This window comes from Chroicocephalus ridibundus, chromosome 3 (assembly GCF_963924245.1).
Source record: "Chroicocephalus ridibundus chromosome 3, bChrRid1.1, whole genome shotgun sequence".
Lineage (NCBI taxonomy): Eukaryota > Metazoa > Chordata > Aves > Charadriiformes > Laridae > Chroicocephalus > Chroicocephalus ridibundus.
Window position 1 is genome coordinate 123492645 of NC_086286.1, and position 21333 is coordinate 123513977.

The window sequence follows — 21333 nt, forward strand, 5'->3', positions numbered from 1 at the left end:
TTCTTCGTAGCTCTGTCCCACGCAGAAACACTTACTTCTGAGAATGGCATTGTTGGTCTGGCAGCCACAAAAAACAACTTTCTTAAGTGGTCTTGTGTGGAATTGCATGTCTCGTTTTAAGTCTCCTTTAGCATAAAATGCTTAATTGACCTAGGTCTCTGGACTGGGTAAACGGCTGCAAGTTCTGAGATGTATTCCTATTCTTCTTCCCTTGGATAGTATATTGAAGGTCATGACTGGATACAAATAATTAAACCAACTATCCTAATTGTCTGTAAAATTTTGTGGAATACCTATTTCTGAATCTTGAATTCTGTTATTTATTAGGTCAGATTTGTTGTCCTTTTCCTGTATTAGTGTCTCCCCTTATCTTTTCCTGGAAGCTCTCCTAGAAGCCCTTTGTTTCTGTCTTGGTCTTTTCAGGATGAGCCAGGTGAATTAGTCTACTATTATTCCTAAATGTAAGGATACCACTGAAAAAAGGAACTCTCTTGGCTGTATTACTTTCTGATCACTGCCATTGTTCTTCAGATTATGGATTAATACCCAGCTATTGTTCAACTAAATTAATTCCTCCAATTACTGCTCTCCTGAAAGGATTTGCTAAATCTTGGTTTTCTATTCTCTGCTGCTGCTGGCATGAAATTCTTTAAAGTCGGGGGAATTAGGCTGTGTCTGGTTTGCAAGTAGTACAAATAGGAGCAGATGTGTAAAAGACAAATGATTGATGCTGACCCATCATGCCCATGATGAGCATTTCAGCGGGGTTTGCTTTCACTCTAGCACTAGGTCTAGTCTGTCCCCGTTGACTGAATGCCTGTGAGTGGTTGGAGTCCATCTTTTGGTTTGGTTTTATCCAAAAAGAGTCCTGTTAGTGTGCTCTGAAATCATGCCACGGTGCAAAGCGATGTGTTGTAAGTGGGCACGAATGGGAGATTTGTTTCAAAACTGCCCCCCTGATCCAAAGTAAAACGCTTCCATGGATGCATCCTTTTGTACCTGACTCAGACATCTCTGTAAATCCAGTAATGGGCTTATCTGGATCAACCAGTGCTTAAATATTTCTGTGCATGTGGCCAAAAAGGCTTCTTAACATCCCGATTGGACATGTTCTTTTCACGTTAATGTTACCATTATTGTGGAGACAGCCCTAATTGCTGTTCTTATAACTTGTGTTTATGTAGAAAAGTAATACCAGAGAAATCCAAGTTAGAAATAAGGCACAAGAAAATTAACAGTGGAACAAACTACCAAGTGAAGTTCTGCATTGTCTGGTTCTTGATGACTCCAAATGGAGGTCCAATGAATTTCTGGAAAATATGCCTTTGTTAAACCGGTTACTGGCCCAAAATAGGGGCAACTGGCTGAAATTCTGTGGTCTGTGGTACACAGGAGGTCAGACGAGATGATCTAATTTTCCCTTCTGGCTTTAAACTGTATGAATGTGAGCAATCCCCCTCATTACCCGACACTTCTGGCCATTGAAAAATGTGGGATCAAGCTGTCACTTACCAGTAAAGAACATTTGCTGCTCTGCCATCAAATCAAGAAATTAACTTTGGGATATCACGTAACAGCATTGTTGTATCCTGGTTTATGATGCAAAGAGATTTGTGTAAGCAGGGAAAAAACCCCACCACCCATAGCATGATTTAGATTACGGCAACGGTGTATTGTAAACTTAGCCTTTGATATCAGTTATCACAATTCAGATTCAAAATCAGAGCTGAAATAGGACTTTATTTTAGAGTTTCAGTGCCAGGAAGGTTAATGGGTTATTGACAGCTTTAAGAATGAAATGTCAGGGAGGAAATTAGAGCAAACATGTCTCATGAGCCAGCACACAGCATGGCTGGTTTTAATAGACCCGGCAGATCTTCTGTAGTAACGCCCCCATTAATAGTGCAGTTATCACTGTTTCCAGATGGCGTGATCATAAACTCACAGAGCTTTTGCAGGGACCTATAATTTATCCTGATCCTTTCCTCCTCTGGATTCACCCAGAAGGAAGACAAGTGGTATCACAGCCCACCCCAACCGTTTTGGGTTTGGTTTTTGTTTGGTTTTTTGTTTTGATTTTTTTTTTTTTGCCAGGAAGTGTGGGGTGGGGGCAGGATTACATCTGGGGGTCCGTGGAGCCCACCAACAGAGACTGCTCCGAGTCTCTCTTGAATGAGAGCATCCACTGCTGTTCTCAACCACTTCCCACTTCACTCTTTCACTTGTACTGGGCTGGTCCATGGCCCATACTAGAAGGTAGGTTGCAGCTCCTTTGCACCCATTTTAGACCCTCTTTGTTTTTTTTTCTTTTTTTTTTTTTTTTTTAAAATCGGCCTTTTATTAACTGTGTGCACATCCATTCTCAATGAGTTTCACTCAGCCACTGCAGAATCATCATTACAGGTAAAAACTTGGAAAATTAGAAAATGGAAGGTGTTTTTAACTGTATTCTTGACAAAGCATATTCCTTGAAAGATTGACAAACTGCTTTAATCTTCACAGAAAGTATGGGTTTGAACACATTTGAGAGGCAGAAAAATAAGGGGTGTCTCATAAAGCAAACTGCAGCTAACGCGTTTTTCTCTTCCTATCTCCTGATACAAAGATGCAGCACTCTGAAAGGGCATGTCTCAAAACTATACTGAAATGATACAAGGTTCTTTTCAGAAATCTCGGCTCTTAATGTTTCTAGGAAGTCGGAGATACGGATGGCAATTTAAAAAAAAAAAAAAAAATCCTCATTGTAAATGCATTAAGAAATTTTACACTTCTCAGTTGAGATCCCTGGGTTACCTAAGCAAGTGTATATGTGAAAAAAGGTATCTACTTTTGGCCTTTAATTGTACAAAAAGGAACAACATGCATTACCAGTGTATTTCTTTGCCATGTCTGTCTTATACATTTTGGAGGAAGGGGTGGGAAAAGAAAGAAGGATCCAGCTTCTACTAAGCTCTGTTTGGTTTTGAAAACCAAAAGCCAACCCTGGCGCCTTAAATCTTGCTTTCATCAAGAAGATGGTAATTCCAAATAGTTAGCTGAATTTTGGTTAGTATAGCAGCAGGTCTCTTCATATCTTGCTTTTTGGTGTTTGTAAGTAAATACACATGATTTATAGAATATTTTATTTCAGTTATTTTGACTTTGTCTTTCACCTCTTTGACCTAGAAAATCTAGAGTGCTTTAATAAGCAGTGTCCTTGTTAGAAACTTATTATGTGGCTCTTTTTGGAAAGGCAAGTTGAGTATGTGGCATAGTGTAAGGAATTTTGATGTAATTTGTTTAGAAAGGCTGTTGCTTGACAAACCTTTTCTGAACAGGCTACATGGTAACTGAGAAATTGGATGTCTGGGGGCTGGACTGGGTAATGGACAATAGATGCTTTCACTTGTGTTGCCTGTTCAAATCCAATCTGTCAAAGATTGAAAATTGTTCCCTTTTCATACTGGGCAAGTGGCCTGTGAGTAATTAGTTGGTTGACTCTGCCTGGTGCCTGATTAAAATTTGCCCACAAGACAAAAATGCCACCCCATTTGGCACCCTGGCTGGTCACTTCAAAAGCCAAAGCTGAATCAGCAGCAGTCTTTGCTATATACTCTTCCAGTTCAGAACCAAGATGTTTTATTGTGCAATGTGGACGTGCTTATATTTTGTTATTTTGTTGTCCCCAGGCTTGTTCTCCGTAACACCTGTCATAAGTACCACATGTAAGATAGCAAAAAGGGGTTGTTTCCTTGGGGGTGGATGAATTTCCTTCCCCTACAGAGGGCCAGGATCAATGCTTCACCTCGTCAACAGCTCAGGAATAAATAATTGCCCCAAAACACCCTCTACTCCGTGATATCTCAGCATTTGCTGGACTTAGCCGTGCAGCTTATTCAGTTGACTCATGCACAGCCAAAAACAAAGGGAGGAAATATTAGAACAATTAAGCAGCACCAATTTATCAAGGAAAAATAGAAGCTCACTAGAAATGGCAGCTTGTGCGTTCATCCAGCCTCAGGGCAGGGCAAACTTGGGGCCACCATTTCTGGGGCAGAAGCCCCAGCCTTTCATGGGGGGAATATTTCCACAAAGGTGAAGTGCTTTTGAGCAATTTCTTCAATGGACTAGGCACAAACATGCTTCTCTTTGACACAATGGTGGCTTGTGCCCCCTTTTTTTCCTCTCCCTCTTGCTTTCTTTTCATTAAGCAAACTGAATAATTACAGAAAAAAAAAAAAAAAAGAAAAAAAAAAAGAAAACCACATACTTCATTTATATTTAATGTCCAAGACTGAATTTAAGCTTGTGGGAAGCACGAAATCTCCCTCAAGCTTTTGAGGGTTCTATGCCCTGGGTGCCAGCTGCTGGCTACTCCGAATCAGCGTTTATGGTCTTCCTGCTCCTATACGTGAACTCAGAATTTCTCTTGCGTGTCCAGTGCCCCCTTCTTCTTCTGTCCTACAACTATCATAAGCAGTAGATCCAGTTTTCTATAGTTTCCACAATGACTGCTAATAGAGTTGTAGAGCCAAAAATTGGTTGGGAGAGGGTGAAGTAAGTTTTGGATGGAATTATATCAAGATAGAGAAGCCCTTCACTTCTTTATAGAGGAGTTGATGTCATTAAGAGACAAGAACCTGCAGAAATAGGGTTGGAAAGAAAAACAGCAAAGGAAGAGAGATGCTGGGCATCTCTGAGTGAGTGGGTGAGGGTGATGACTTACGGAAAGATGGGAAAACGGGATGGTAAGCAAGGGACGGATAAACTGAATCGAGGGGCAAAGACAGGGATAAACAGAAGGAAAGATTTAATTAAGGTTAAAGAGAATAGAGTTGGTAATAAAAAATTAGAAAAAAATGCTGTCATGAGGAACAGAGAAAGGTGAACAGGAAAATATGTCAAAAGAAGAAAATGAAAAGATTTCAGGTTATTGGGGAATATTTGTCTATTCTAAGAAATGAGTCAGTGCTGCACACTTTAGAAAACTGAGAAGGAAATAAGAATAAAGAAAAGCAAAGAAAAAAAGAAAACTGAGAAGGAAATAGGAATAAAAAAGCAGAGAAGAAAAGAAAAATTTCAGTAGATTACTATTTAAGGTTTATTTCTGAGCCTACTTAAAGTTTTAGCCTCATAGCTTCTGGTGAAAAGTCCAGGAGTGAAATAGCTAAGATCACTAGTTGGCTTTCAAAATCTCAATGTGAGAGTTTACGTTGTAGACATTTTAGAGAATGTATTATTATTATACAATAATATATAATAACTAATGGCAAAATAGATAAGCTATGTTACAATATTGACTAGCAGGAAGAAACATAATGGTCCACTTACAAATTAGATATAAACTAACACAGACGGTTCCTTGTCTTGTCCAAAACCAAAAGCTTAGGGAATTAGACAATAAGGATTATTTTTTAACAAAAATTCTGTGTTTATTTGTGTTCTTTTTTATTCTGAAGTTTACTGCTTCTGAGATAATTATGTGTTTTGGGAAAGGAATGGTTGAGATGAGGAAATGCCTCCATTACACGTTGAACTTTTAGAAAGTCACACCTGCAGTCAAGACTCAAGTCTTAGAATAGCTCCGGCATCCAAAAAAAGTATTGAGATATATGAAAGGACAAAACATCCTGAGTACACCTGGGGCGATGAACTTTGTGGAACCAGACTGTAAGAATGACAAAATGGTGCTTTGGAGCTCTAAGATCTTTTGAAGACGTGATTCCCATTACAGGTGCTGAACATGTGGAAATACAGCTCTGCTCTCTTTAGAGTCCAGCTGTGCTTCTAAGTCCATTTTAATTGTAGCTGGTATTATCTATTGGTAGGAGTAACACAAAATTTGGGGCAACAGGTCAATTCTTCACCCAAAGGCTATCTGTCACAAAGGTGTACCTGTGATCCTGCGTATATGACTCTGTACCAATGCCTAAAAAGTAGGTCTTAGCCCCATTGAGGTGCCCCAGATTCTTCTCCCCTTAAAATCATGATCATGTGTGAGAGAGAATTTTCCTTCCCACCCATAAGGATTTGAGGGAGATGGTGTTGAACCCACCAGCTGGTGCATCATGATAATCTGCAGTAATCTCTACTAATTTAATCTGTTTTTTTCCATTTCATCAGTTTAGCATCTGAAGCCTAGTCTGGCTTCTCTTGACTACTTACCCCAGAGTATTTCTGCAGTACACTGGTAAAATGGGAAGCTGAAGAGTCAAAATCCCCACCATAAATGGGCTACAGTGGTGCATATTCCTGCCCTGTACAATGAAAATCAGCTTGTTCATTTACAGGACGTGCTGATGGAGGCTTCTGTGCAATATCATTTACAGCCGTGTTGTCTTTGTAGATGCCTTCTACGATGTGAGAACACTGATGAGTGGAGGGGGAAGGGGCCGACCTTCCACTTCCCATATGGAAAACATCTGTAATGGGCAACATATCTCTCTCTAAAGAAATGGGTTGCTGTTTCATAGTTTCTTCAAAGTGTTACACAGACAAAAGGTATCAACTTGGATTTTTACCGGGGGTGACTGTCCCAGCCTCTAGAGCCTTTTACCGTAACACCAAAGTATTGTTTTAAACGAGACAGGCAGTAATGTTTTACACTGTCTCACACAGAAAGAATGTAACATCAACTGGCAAAGTATAGAGTAGTCAAAAGTGCTCCAAAAATAAAACAAAAGAAACAATATCATGCCCTTTTATTGTGGCCCCTTAACTCTAGTCCTCGGAGGACAGCACTGATTGATGTCGGTGATGCAACCTAAAAATTAATGTCAATTACCCAAAACAGAATGCACATGAGTGACGTTAAGAGTCTGATTTCAGTCCACAAAAGCCAGGAAATTCAGAGCTACTGGAGAGCCAAAAACCTGGATCTGACATTCCCATCTTACCAGCAGCCATTCTGCTGGGGGGAAGAGGAGAAACAAAGAAAAAGGGAGTTACACCATCACAATAAATAACGTGACTGAGACAACACACTCGCTTTTTGCTGAAGTCGGGATCCACCGGGTCCCATTAGCTTTAAGACCAGGAACTGCAATGTGTTCTAGGTTTGGGGCTCAGTAACTCCCCTACCACCTTTCTTCCTTTTTTAGTATAAACTCTTTTATTGATGTAGTAACAATAACCTTTAATGAGACCTAACTATCTCTTCATTTACAGTAATTATTTACTGCTCTTGTATTTCCAGCCATCGGAAGTGGGGGTGTTGCTGTCAGCATGATTAGCGCATGTTATGTATTTGATGCAATAATCGCGCATCCGAACGGGATCGACCCTGCACTCTTTGATAAATGAACATGCAGTAATCGAGCTGTTCTGGTGTCAGCATGCACACAAATCAAAATGTTCTAACATCAAAGAAGTACTTATGAAAAAACTTTCATACAGGATTTAAATATTCCTCAATGTTATTAAAAAAATATGGGCTGCGATATCATGAAAAGCCCTTGATGGAGTTACAAGCGGGTAATCCATCTCCCTATTCGTAAGCCTCTATTTAATGACTGAACAGTGGCAATCAGCCAGAAGAATCTCGTGGCCCGGCCAGTTTGTTTTCAGACAAGTATCAGCTTTGTAGATGTGCATATAAATGTGTGTCTTCTGTAAAACTGGATGCAAAAGAAAACGATGAGATGTGCTACTGAAGAAGAGAGAGTTTAGTGGGATGGGTCAGATTGCCGAGATATTGTTAATGGCATTCTTCTGTCCTAGAATTTGAAAATACTTTTCATTTAAGTAAAGTGTGCCATAGCAAGTAGCGTGTATAAGTGGGTCTGTGGAGAGGGAGCACAGCGTGAAAGTTCAGAGTCCGCCTAGTCATTTCATTTTCTTCACCACATAAATATTATTGCCCCCTCCACAGACCCGTCAATGAGAAACAACCAAAAGGAATGTTTAGTCAATTCTAGGAAGGACATTTTGGAATTCTACTTGGAATTCTGCTATTCTCAGCAACCATATGGTGTCTCTGGGATGGCTCATTTCGCCAAGACATGAGGCAGGTAAGGAATGGATGGACAGAAAGAGATTTGGAAAGGTTAGAGATAACTTGAGCCATACATTAGAGACGTCCATCCTTCATGTTTTTTCATCTTGCCTCATCAACCAGCTTTTCCAACATATGAATGTTGGAATGTGAATATAATGTTTTTTAAAAAGTATAATGTAAAAAAAAAGCCTGGCCTTCCTTGGGATCCCAAGTTTCTTGGTACATCCTTGCAGCTCGTAACTCGCCAGAAGCTCGTAGAAGGTGCAACAAGGGCTCTTTTCTGTAGAGGCTGCCTTCTGTGGGAGCCTGCAAGGCTTTGAGCAGTCTTGGCATGCTGACCAGCGTGCCATTAGCCCTGTTAGTGCTCGTTAGCCCCCTGTCTAAATACGTGAAGGAGTCTGTCTGTCCTGCGAGTGAAGAACTGCTGGGCAGAGACCCAGGACCACTCGCCTCCGGGGGATGGTTTGGGGCAGCAGGAGCAGGCCCTGCAGAGCGGGTGGCGATGTGGAGGAGACTGCCCTCTTCACGTCTCCCCACTTGCTCGTTTACAAATGAAGCCACCCACAGTCGAGCTCTTAATGTGCTCGGCATGTTTCAGCGTTGAGACCCTAATTGCAGGCTGTCGGGAGATGGTGAGCAGGGCCACTGTCACACAGACCGAGTCAGGGGATCTGGTGTTGTTCACAGATGACCAGATCATTCCCGTCAGCGATTATTTTTTTTTTTCTTTCTTGTATTCGCTTTGCATATACTGAAGAAATCTGTTCTTCATGCTGCTCTCTTTTCCACATCCTCACGCTTAGATCTGGCTTGAATGGGATAAATGTGTCATTACTTTGCCATGGCTGGCCAATACTAAAACGGGTTGTTTTTTAAGGGAGGAGCATCTTCCTGTGATTATCACCAATTACAAGTAAAGTGTTAACTGTTCAAAGGAATTAACTGCTCTGCTTCATGTTTTTTACAGGCAGATTGCATCCTTTGCACAAGGACTAGGACATCTTGCATATAATTAAAGAATAACCTTTAATTGCCTAAGTTATAAATGCTTCCCGTCATCACAACCCAAATAGCTGTATCAATATATGCCTGGATTATAGTTCAAATTAGGGATGGAGCTTTGTTTTGAACGATAATGGCATGTGGCTTTCATACTTTGTGGGCCATTTTTTAAAGTTTGGATTTGATCCTGGTCTTCAGAAGTTCAGGAGGGACCAGAAAAACGTATTTTGATTCGGGGCTATTTCTAATATAAATGTCATAAAACTGGGTAGTGTATAATAATTTATTCTGCTGCTAAAATATTGTTTTAACCGGTTAAACTGCTGCAGCACTTGGAATTTTTCTCCAGCGTGTTGCAGAAATACACGTGCAAGATCGATTGGATGCCATTCTGCAGCCTAATCCTGGGTAATTTATTCAGTTTTACCTGAGAGAAACGTCCAAATATATGTTCTTCTGTTTTTAATCAGCCCAACTACAATTGATTCAACTTTTGCCTGAATAAGGAGTGAGTAAAAACTGAGCGAGAGCCTCAAGATTTGGCTCTTATTCATTAACCTCAGGGCAGACTTCATTTTGTATGATTTTTAAGCTATTAAAATGTTGGTTGGCTTCCATTCGAGCTCAAATTCCTAATATCACCAAATAATTATGTGTAGATGATGAAATGAAAAAACAGGCGTGTAGTCTCCAAACGCGCATTTCAGTCTGGGTGGCTGAAATGGCTCATAACATTCAATGCATGAAAATGGGGTGGATTGAATAAATTAGCAGAATCACAAAAGGAAACCACTATAGGAAATAGTTTTACACGTGTAATCACTGAAATACTCTAGTGAATGTGTCAATCTGTACTAAATAAATATATTTGTTTATAGACATGCTCTGTATTAGCTTCCACTCTTTCACAGCACTTTGCCAAACAAAATCCCACTAGAAGTAGGATGTTCGCACCCGAGTAGGAGTTTCTTGGATAAATATTTTTTCTATATTGAGACCAAAACCGCTTCTACAAATTTCAGACTTTGATTGAAATAGTATATTTCTTTTGCCCTTTTTTTTTTTTTAATGCCTTTTTTTTTTTTTTTTTTTTTTTTTTTCCTTCCCATCTCCTTCACTGGCAACCGCTGATGCATTACCTTAATTCCTCTTACCTCCCACCGCTCCGGTGTGCGGGCGCCCGGCTGCAGACGGAGTGCATCCGTCAGTAAAGAGCGTGGCTAGAAGTGGCCGCACCCGAATGCCGCCACCAGCAAAGGGCCTCGGAGCCTGAGAAAATTCCTCTGTTTACAGACTGACTCTCTCTGCCCTGCCTTGTCGGTTGGGTTCTCGTTTCCCCGGTGCAAATGCTTCATTGAATCAAAGGGAGACCGGAGATGCTGTGCCCTCCGCAGAGAGCCTTCACAGGATGTTTTCAGGGGGTGGGGGAAGAGAAGTGTGTTGCAAAATGTCATCAGATGCTCCCTTTCATTACAGTCGCAACCGTTTCAGGAAAAGAATGTAGGTGAACTGTCTGGTTTTGCCCAAATAATTTAATTTATTTCAAAGTAACACCCGCTCCTCCTATCCAATAACTGCCAATTTTAGCATGCATTTCTGTACATCTGGTATTTCAGTCATTACAATGGAAGATATAATGTAATGAAAATAATAATTACGGAATAGCATACAGTGTTTTCAAAACGCCGTGTATTAGCTCTGTAATCAAGCGACCCTCAAGAAGGGTTTTCAGTGGGTGACAGTATTTCTGTTTCAAAGGCAGGGGAAATTGAAACACGGAGACATTAAGTGGTTTGTCTGAGGCCACACAGCAAGTAAGTGTCAGAGCTGGGAGCAGAGCCCAGCCCTGGCTCCTGCCCTTGTACTCAGACGACTGTACCACACCATATTGTTTCCAAATAAATTCGCTAAAAATCATATGCTGAGCCCATGAGCAGCAGTGCCACGGAGGGGGAATTTAACCTCTTCTGTCACTTCCTACAGAAAAACCCCTGAGCCTCTACAGCAGTAGAAGGAAACCTTAAAAAGTAAAAAAAAAAAAAAAAAAAAAACAAAACAAAACCAAAAACCACCATCCTTGGAGAAAGGGAGCCATCCAGATTATTTCATGCTGAATTACTCTCAGGTTGAAGGAGGTTTTGGTTTTAGTGGTATATTTTCACATGGGAGTGCTGTGACTGTGCAGTGCCCTGAGTCATAAACCAGAGGTTTGGGTATCTAACCATACCTACAGCCTTCTCTTTGTACCTCTCAGGGCTTCTTGCTTTAACTTCTTTCTCAGACATAATAAATTTGCCCGTACGCATTATTGCTGCCGTACAGCTCAAGCAGCGAGTTGAGACACATCAGAAGAGGAGACGTTGGCCTCTGAGCAACTCAAAGGGTTTTGACCAGTTTGACGTAAGGCGGTAAAAATTGTTAGTGAAATAATTGCGATGCTCATGAGGAGATCAGGGATACTCAGGAACCGCCGCCATTTCCATCGCGGTGGGGGGAATAAGGTTAACCACGCTGGGGTCCAACAGGTCGTACCCATCAAGGTCTGGTGCCTCACGGAGACCTGCTGTGCGCTCTGCCAGTAGCATGTCATGAGCAGACAGTTGTGGGCCTCTAGACCCACGGCAATAACAACTTGCCATATTTCGGCTTGCTCTGCAGGAGAAGCAACAGCCTGCTCCCTCGGTCCAGGGAAGGGTGGTGATGGAGCCCAGCTACAGGATTTGCAGCCTGGGGGAAGGAATTCCTCTCTCTGACTGTGAACGGGGAGCAGTGTGCGGTTGAAGTAGGGCTCAGAAGAGGAATTTCTATCAGTGTGCTAAGCAGCGTCGCCTTTTCTCTGACAATTAAAAAGGGTTTCTTGCTCTCAGACAAATAAAGCCTATTAAAGTTGGTGGCAGTGATGGGAAGAACTTTGCGAAAATATGTTTGTTTTGCAAAACTGGCTGCCAAGTATTGTTTTATAGTTCCATTTTTTCCTTCCTTCACTGTTTACAGTACCCTCTGAGAAACTTAAAATGATCTCTCTCTCTCCCTACCAATTTTGTTCTTTTTTTCTTTTGGCAGATGTTGGTACCCCACTCCCACACCCCAGTTCTTGCTGCAACAGAAGCCATGATCCTTTTGCCTTGTTTTTCTTTCTTATAATACCAGCCCAGCCCTGAGAACAGCATTTTCTAGTTAACTGCAGCATCGCAAATTTGGCCAAACGAGCTGAAGGACAGCAGTACAAGCCCTACATTTTGTTCTCCTTCCACTGGTGGTATCGTATGAGGTGTCTGAGAAATCCATTTGGTCCTTGTTTTTCAGAGATCCTACGTTTCCATCAGCCTTGGGAATGTTGTTATTCCCAGTAGCAGAGAGCAACAATAAAAAAGTTGGGTAGTTGAGATCTAGACTATGTTCTTTAACAGACTTGGATGATAGATCCTGGATATATCCTGTTCTTGGACACAGCAACATAGTTTTATGTGATTATTGAAAAAGTTTACGCCGCTGGCAGATAAAAGGTAAACCAAAGCCCAGAACTGGCTTTGCTGGAAAGCGTTTTGTTACAAGCCGTTGAAGGGTGGTTTACTGAGGCAGGGCTTTTATCAGCGCGTGAAGTTTGTGGTCGCCTACGTAAAGTGTGCTGGTGATCTGGGCCACTTTCCTGGAGGTGGCTGTGAAAGGTGGTTCCTTTCCCAGTGTGGAAGCCACTGCTGTCGCTGGTGTCTCACTGGGTGGCTGAAGACTCCCGGAACCGACCTGAGGAATCAAGTTGTTTTGTTGGTGTTTCTTACACCTAACTGCGGTTTCTTGGGGGCTAGCTTAAGCACAGATGTGGTTGTGCTTCCAAAGGGACCGTTACTGTATGGATAAACGGATGCTGTAACTTTCAGCACATTGGTCTGGCCCCATCATAAATGAAATCCATGAGATTTCGTGAATACCGAGTGGCAGGCCATCCAGAGCATCCTACGAGTTCATAAGCTACTAAACCTGGGTGTTCATAGATAGATATTTGGGATTTGTTATTCATTATTGACCATGTCCTAGACATTATATACAGAAAACGTCCCCTCACCCTCTGAGTAATATCAGACATCTGTGCTTTGGCCACTGATTAAAGATGGGTTTGTAGAATTACAGCCTTCAGTGCTATTGTTTTAAATTGGAGAGAGAAATACCCATTATATTTCTTTTGTAACACGTATGCACTTTTAATAAGGAGAGTTTATATCTAAACAAATCTATCTAAACTTAAACAGAAGCAGCTAATTCTAAACAACATATGGATTTTCTTCTTTAAACAATGTTGCTTGTATTTTGCCTCCTAAACTAATTATTATTTTAATCTCTAAATAAGCTGACACTTCTTTGCATGTGGTTTGTCTATGCAGGCTGGGAAAAATTAGAGGAGTAACCTTTTAATCACAGGGGTTTTAATGTAGATGTTTTTATGTACAAAGAGCTATGAATCTGTCCAGGATGATTTGTTTGATATTATGGAGGGCTAATGAAATTTCAAAGTTAGCATTCCCCAAATAAAATGGAAAGAAGACACGGGGAGAAAAGGAGCAGATTTAAAAGTAGAGAATCTTTGTGTTTTATGGGTTCCAGGTTATTTGGAATGGAATGAAAGTTAATGCTACATCCTTTTTTCCATCCTGCCAGCCAGTGTCTGATCCAAGAATGTCTCTTATTTAAAGGGCAGGGCTCCCTCCACTGTTCTTAAATAAAGCCTTTCACTGTCTGAGATCCAGTCCTCCCCGATTTTCACAGTAACATTGTAAGACTGCATGAAGAGAATTATTTAATGAAAAGAAGTTTTGCATATGATTCCCCTATCATAAGCCCGTTCAAGTCATATGGTTCGATTTACATTTATGCAAATATCAGAGAATAGAGTAAAATTACCAAAGGAGGGAAGGACCGTGGCATGTCACAAACAAGATGTGCCTATTTGTATTTATGTTTGCTAATGAAGTTCAGCCAGGACTTGCTCTTTGATTTTGATGTCTCTGTCTGCCATTCCACTTTTTGCATTGTAATTAAACCACTTGCCCACACACATGCAAGAGGACACCAAGAAAGGGAGACTTCAAGTTTTAAAAAGGCTGTTCTGTAACTTGCTTATACCAGACCCATAATTCAGGATTTATCATCTTTAAGCGAGACAACAGACCTGTGGTATGACATTGTGCCTCAGCTTTTACTGTACTCACTGTGCCTCAGTAAGCAGAACTGCAGATTTAAACCAAAGGAGAATTTGGCCCAATAAACTTTAGCGTCTAGGATGCCCGCTGGAGATGTTTTACCCTAGACTTTCCAAATTTTATCCCAAAAAAGAATTAAACGTCTGTCCACTCAAAAATCACAGCTGTTTCTTTCACTTGACAAAACTTCTCTTTCTCGTCGTGCTACAGCTGTGAAATTATTCACTAGGGTAAAATATTAACTGGAAACCATTTCTAGCTAAGCTGCCTGTTCAGAAGTCTTAGTTTCCTAATCTGATATGTTACCTAATTGAGGAGTACTCACATCTTCAGGTCTGGCTGGGACTTTTTTCTGTAAATCACAGCTTCGGTATATCTTGTGTTAATAAACACGTGATTATCTGCCCCTAAACTGGTTCTATGACCTCTTCAGTAAACTGCTCCATTTCATGTGACCTACTGTAGGGACAGGAGTTTCTTCTTCATGGAGCAGTTCTTCGTGGTGCTTCTTAACACGCTCCCTTGGGCTACCAGTACAGGAGAGACATGGGACCAAAAAAGAGAGGAGAAAATGGACGATTTGCATGAAATTTGAGGAGTTACTTGACCAAGGCCTTTTGTTACAGGTTGCCTTTTTGAGCTGTTAGTTTTCCCTTCTTTCACCAAACTAAGGGCAAAGCATGGTCTTGCTTTTAAGTGTCTGACAGCAGTGAACACGGCTCATCTTTTCTGCTTCATCGTACCTCCTTTCAGGCTGCTGGAAAAAAACCTACCTTCATTTATTAAATAACGATAGCATTCCCAGAGAAGATCTTCATATCAGAATTCAATGTGCTTTGATAACTTGAAGGAGCAACATTTTCAAGGTAGGGTTCCTCTACTAAAGGCAAATAGAGGATGCCTGAGAAGCCATGAGAAGGTTCTTCACATGGTGCCTAGACGGGCTGGGGTCAGGACTGGGAAGGAGAGGACTAAGCAGCAGAATCTTTATGCCTCTCCCCTAAATGGGAGCAAATGGCAAGAGTGGACTGGGCAAGATGAAGTTCGTGTTTCTGCTTTCCCTTTGGTCCAGCCTGCTCAGCCTCTGGTTGTGGGTAGCAGCAATCTCTCCTTTCACTTTTAATGACGTTGGAGAAGGGGATGCAAAATCTTGTCATATGATAGCAAGGAGCAAGAAGAGTTTCTGTGAGAGCTAGATTGGCCAAATAAGGTTCTATCAACTTTTCAGAGCATGAAATCCATCCTGGCAAGGTGCACTGTGTAATTTGTGCCAAGCTAGGTGATTTCCCACGTCTAAAAGGTGGTCCCTTGACCACCAGTGCACATAGCGGGTACGATAACAGGCTGACGGACCTTCATCCATGGCAAAAAGTCAGCCCACAGCAGGAAAAATCAAAACACAGGCTGGTCGACAGTAATTGTTTAGAGAAAGCACACAAAAAATTTGGATGCAGTAGACACTTTTCCAAAAAGGGCTCCAGGAGGGACCATGGGCTTCCGTTATCTCCTGACACTGGGGTCTAGCAAGACGTACCCACCAAAATGGATACAGCTATGGTTTACCATTTTAATCCCACATCAAGAGACTGCATCATCCTCTATCTGTAATTCTGAGACAAATAATCATATTTTAAAAAAAATAAAATTGGATACTGCCAAAGTGGCATAAAGTACCCAAAAGTGTCATCCAAACTCTTTACGTTATATCAAACCACATTAAATGACTGCCACATACATATAAACCCTCTCTTGCAAGGGCACATATGCATATAAGTTTTATAAAAAACATCGTGCTGCTTCTCTTCACAGTTCTTGGCATGTAAAGATACGTCTTTTAGTCTCACAAATTCAGCTGTATATGTCTTAAAGATGTATGGTATAACTCCAAACTATGGGATGACTGTAAAAGAGTTTTGCTATGCATAAAAGCATTTTGGAGGTTAACCTTTATTATCTAGCAATGTATGAAAATAAGAACAAAGTGTTATCTTGCTATGGAATGGGATGAATCAAACTTTCTCCTCTGAAATACTGATTTTCAAAACAGTTACCTTTAAGCTGAGGTTGAAGGTAAAGATTGTTTCTGGGTAAAATGCTTCAATTTATGGCTAAATTCCGTAATAAAATATGCATATATCAGAATCGCTTTCTCTGGCTTGGGAAGGAAAAATGCCTTGTTTTCATTATTGGTGAACTTCAAAAATGGCTTCAGGAATTTTGTTGGTTCTTTCCAAAGAAATTGAACTTCGGGCAGAGATTAAAGCAGAGGAAATTTCAGCCCAAGGGCAAATGTTTCAGAAAGTTTAAAGTATGTGAAACAGGGAGTTAAGTAGGAAATAGTTTTCGATCCTAACTATAGCCACACTAGTTATAATATATTGCTAAATATAGACTGGTGGGTGTGTTCAACTTTCTGAAGGTGTTATCCTCCCTCCTATGAAACTTGCTTCTAAAGTGACCTTTTTAGGGCTATAACTGAGCGTATAATATTGCCCATGTTGGAAAATGTTAAACTGCATTATTTCCCAGGTAAGCCCAGCCAAGCCCAACTATGCTTTGCAACCAAAATTCCTTTCGCAAAATTCAACCTTTTCTCTTTCATGTGGATCCAGCTTTATACTCGGGTTCATTTATCTTCGAGCAAACTGCACAATAGCCCTGAGTATTTTGTTTATGTGTTAAAGGTTGTCACGTGGGTTATAAAGCTCTGTAAAAATATTGGGGTCAAAGAGCTAAAAACATTACTTTTGCATCGACTTCAAAATGCCAGCCATAATGGTTTGGGCAAGCTGCAGATCCAAACTCCCTTGGCCTTGCTGCTTGTGGTTGTGGGAATATATTGGATCCTTTCAAAATTATTGGCTAGGCTGTTTTTGTGCATTTCGTGTTTGGGTGTAGAGTCTTCGGATTTTTATTTTTTTTCATTTTTTTATTTTCTGTTTGCGGTGATACTGTCATGTCTGATGACTGGCTATACATCCCAGAGCTAATAGTCTGCTCTTTGACTTTGGTGGCATATGCTGCTAGATCTCTATATGGAGGTATGGTGTTAATGTAAAGGATGCTGTAATCAACATCTTGTACATATTTCCTTTTGCATGTTCCGTGTCTGTAAATGTCTCTCTGAATACACGCTTGCTGTTTTTGAAACCATTTCCTTACCGTTCGGTATAAATCCTATTTATATACAAAGCTGTTTGAGGTTCTCCTTTGCTCGTAGTGATACTCCGCTAATTCTAGTTTAAGAGAGGAGAAACCGATCTCGCTTCAGTTAATTAGGAAATTGGTAGAGCCACTAAAAATGGTAGTTATATATGGCACTTCCTAAGTGCTTGAACTTAAGAGGTACAAAATAAATCCGACGGAGCACTAACAGTAATGAAGTAGATGACTATATTTTCTTTTTCAAAACTAAATGACTGCTGAAGGTGAACCAAATAAAGCAAAAGTATTTAAACGACTTTCCTTTTTGAAGATATCGTTAATATCACACAACAAAAGCAATACATTTTTAAACTGAGAATATCCCCTTAAAATATAAGGTTTCCAGTGTGCCTGGGGTAAAAAGGGATATTTTCCTATATTGATTCAGAAAGAGATGTTAAAAATGCATGAAAGGTATTTTAGTAAGACGGTGTCACAGGATCTTTTAAAATTCTCTTCTCAAATGCTATTTAACTCTTGGGCTGCTTTACCATTGGAAACACTTGATCCCAGGTTACGGTATATGGGATATCAAATTATTTTGTACTGACCAGAGGGTCTTTAAGATTAATTTGGTTTGGGGGAATGGAGATTGTGCCAGTGTCTGTTTACATAGCTTTAGACTCAGACTAAAAATTAAGTTTGGAAAACTGTAATTATTCAGTAATTTACAGACTATTAAGATAGGTTAGAAATGATTCTTGAACATAGTGAATAGACAACACGTGCTTATAAAGGACAAACAGATTCAGCATAATGGTGGATTTTTGGCCTCATCTATTTTGCAGGCAATTAACAAAATAGGATGTTACATTTTTGCATATCTCTCGCTCTCCCGAAATAGAGTCGCTAACCACTTGTTAACCACACTGATTTTTTAATAGACAGAGCGGTTGCTTATAGCTTCCCCACCAGAAATGTTCAGATTAAGCCCGCTATTAGATTGCAGCCAGAATAGTCTACAAAACAGGAAGAAAGCCTTGCCTTTCTCTCTGCCTTCTTCCCTTGTTTAAGTTGATGTGATAATTCATTACAGATTTTCTCTTTCTTTGACAGAGTGCCTACCGCAGAAACGGGATGACTTTTCTCGCCTGCTAGTATGGCTGGGGCTGCAGCAACAGGAAAGACAGTGTTATATTAAGGTGATTTTCTTTTCCCCCTCCATGGAAAGAAAAAAAATACCAGCTCCGATGTCTCCGTGTACCAGTGAGTGGGCTGGTTTGTTGTGACTATCTGCTGGCTGACTCTGTCTCTTTTTCCAGCCCCCTCAATCGTTATTCTTGTTTACTAGCTGGAACATTTAGCTAATTAATGGCAGGATGTTTGGGATAGGGTGTAGGTGGACAAGAATGTGGATCAGACAATGCTGAAGTTTGCAGGGGACTTGCTGCTGTCAGCTTCTTTCTGAAATGATGTGTCGTTTTTTCATTCAAGCGTTTGGAAGGCTGTGTGTTCTCCCAGAGATGTTGTTCTGTAAAGCAGGATGGGGCAGGAAGGGGCCAGAGATAGACCAGGTTACGTAGGTTTATTTAGGTTATGTAAAGGTTTTATCGGCTTTCCTTGTCATTTTTACAAAAAGGCAAACTGATTTCCACTATTTTCCGCTGATCTCTCGCAACTCATTTTTAAGCGTTCAGGCAGGGCCACCCAGTTTAATCCAGGAAGGGGCTTTTTGATGAGGGTAACCTCGCGAGTTCAGATCCAAAGATATTCAGAACACGGTTCAGGTACACTGTGCTTCAGCAGCTGGAGCCCTGTCTTTTTGCAGACCCAAGGACAGGCTAAGTGGTCAGCCCCAAATTCTCAATATTTACATCTCCTAAGGCTTGAGCCACCGCTCTCTGAAATCACGGAAAGCCCGTGCACTGATTTGGTACTGGATTGGGCCCCTATTCAGAAAAATACGTCCTAAAGTAGTTAAATAACTGAGTCTCTCTCAGTGGTTCTAGGCAAAGGCTTAACGTTCTGTACTTTCTCAGCGTCTGCTGCACGGAGCAGATGTTGTCTCTGGTGTTGACAAAGGCAGCGTTACTGTTGGATTTGGTTAAAGAAGAAATGGGCTCTTTTTGGCCTTTTTTTTTCTTTAATATTTTAGTTCGCGTTGTTTGTTTTCAGATTCATTTTTTAAATCTCAGTCCCTCCCTCTACGCTTCTTCCTGTCCCCGGCTCCCCCAGCCTCCGCCGGCTTCGCAAACACAGTCAGTTCTTCCCATAAAAACTGTACAAATATAGAGCAAACCACGATGATGCTTGACCAGAGAAAAGGGCTCGTGCTTCGGCCCGTCGTCAGCATCTACAGGCACGGACTGCTCGTGTCCCTGTGGAACCCCCTGGGTTTGCTTCAACTGCCCTCAGCCCAGGCTTGAAATCTAAGTTAAACCCTCAAATTAAGACAGAGCACTCAAGGGATCGAGAGGAATCGAGAGGAGATCAGCAAAATACTACTTTCATATAGAGCAGCCGTCCTCCTTTGTGCTTAGTACGCGAGGTCTTAATTTTTACTCCCACTGTGTGCTCTTGTGGTCGGTTGTAAGTGGGTTTGTTGCCCTGCTTTCCTGGACCTGCTTGCAAAAAACTTTAAAAAAAAAAAAATATATATATATTTTAAATAAAGAGAAAAATGTCTCTTCTCTTTGCAACCAAAATACTGTAAACGTGAAAACTTTGTACATCAAATATTGCCGCCATTCATAAATTGCTTTTTTCTTTTACCTGCTTACGCTTCTGTTTTCTGGAATTAATTGTGTGTAAAGGACTAAAAGTAATGTGTATGACGCAGTGTATTAAACGAGGGAGGGGGGGGAAGTTTTCTGATGTTCCATCTGTGCTTCTTGAAATATATGATTAAACTTTTCTTTTTATCATCACTCTTATTTTTCTTGGCGTCCTTAATCACGGAAAATTATACGCTTGCTGTAAACATCCAGCCTTTTTAAAAGGACACCAGCATTTATTGTATTTGGTTTCGATCTGCAGGGATATAGACAGAAGAAACCGTTTCAGGCACCGGGCACTGGAATCAAAATTCCTTCCGTAGCTGTATCTCTCCCAGCTTTTACATTTTAAAATATGCATAAGCAGGGAAAATACTGGCACTTATTTTTTACTGGTCTACTTAAAGTCCCAGAGAATGAAGACTCAACATACATTTCTCTCAGAAATATGACAGATCATGTTTTTGTTGGTCTGCTGTATGTTTGTCTATCTTGAACAGGCTGACAGGCAATTATTTATAAAATCTGGGTTTGCCCAGCAAACCCATATAATAACCTTTCACTTCTCTACACAAGCCAGTGAGCTGAATTTAGAGTAAAACAAGGTAGGTTATGTCTCCCTATCTTGGACTAACCCAGCTTATTCTCATTTTTGGGAAGTAATCACTTTTTTTTTTTTTTTTTTCTCATTTTCAGAGTGTTCTTTAACGCTTTAAAACAAAAATGAGAGCACTCGGGCTGGTGCTGCCTACGGCGTGTGTCTTAGCACCACTTTACCTGCTGCAGAAGCAGAGAGGGATGTTTAAGCTGGTACCACACATTTTGTCTTAAGCTTTTTTTCTTTATGACACGTATAAAAATCAGTTTGAGTTTCAATTAACGGCTGCGAGTGAGCAGCTTTTTGCTCGTGTGATTCCAACTTGCAAATCGTTCTGATTCTTAGCAAGGATTTATAGTAACTGAATCAGGTTATGCCGATTATTTAACGTCGGTTACCTGACGAAGGGAAACAGAACCAATTTCAGGAGGAATAAGGCTGCACAGCATCTGAAGGAGTACGAGATTGTCTCACAATTCAGCGTCTGCCTGGCTGTGTGGTTCTATTACCTAGGGTTTTTTTTGGTTTCTCAGTCCAGCTAGCCACAAAACAGGGGTAATAATTCAGCCTGAAAATTGTCAGAGGTGGGGGAGCCACAACGCAGGTTTCTAATTGGGCTTCACCTCATTTCCTGGCCTGTCCTTC

The 21333-nt window shown here is 40.8% G+C and overlaps 1 protein-coding gene across 1 annotated transcript in view; it reads left to right on the forward strand.

Annotated features, from left to right (window-relative positions):
- The window catches only part of SUPT3H (SPT3 homolog, SAGA and STAGA complex component), a 293285-nt gene extending 273042 nt beyond the window's left edge, over nucleotides 1–20243 (forward strand). The window contains exon 12 of the mRNA XM_063330642.1: nucleotides 18433–20243. Within this exon, the coding sequence (XP_063186712.1) occupies nucleotides 18433–18474 (42 nt within the window). The 3' untranslated portion in view covers nucleotides 18475–20243. The remainder of the gene's footprint in view (nucleotides 1–18432) is intronic.
- The last annotated feature ends 1090 nt before the right edge of the window (nucleotides 20244–21333 follow it).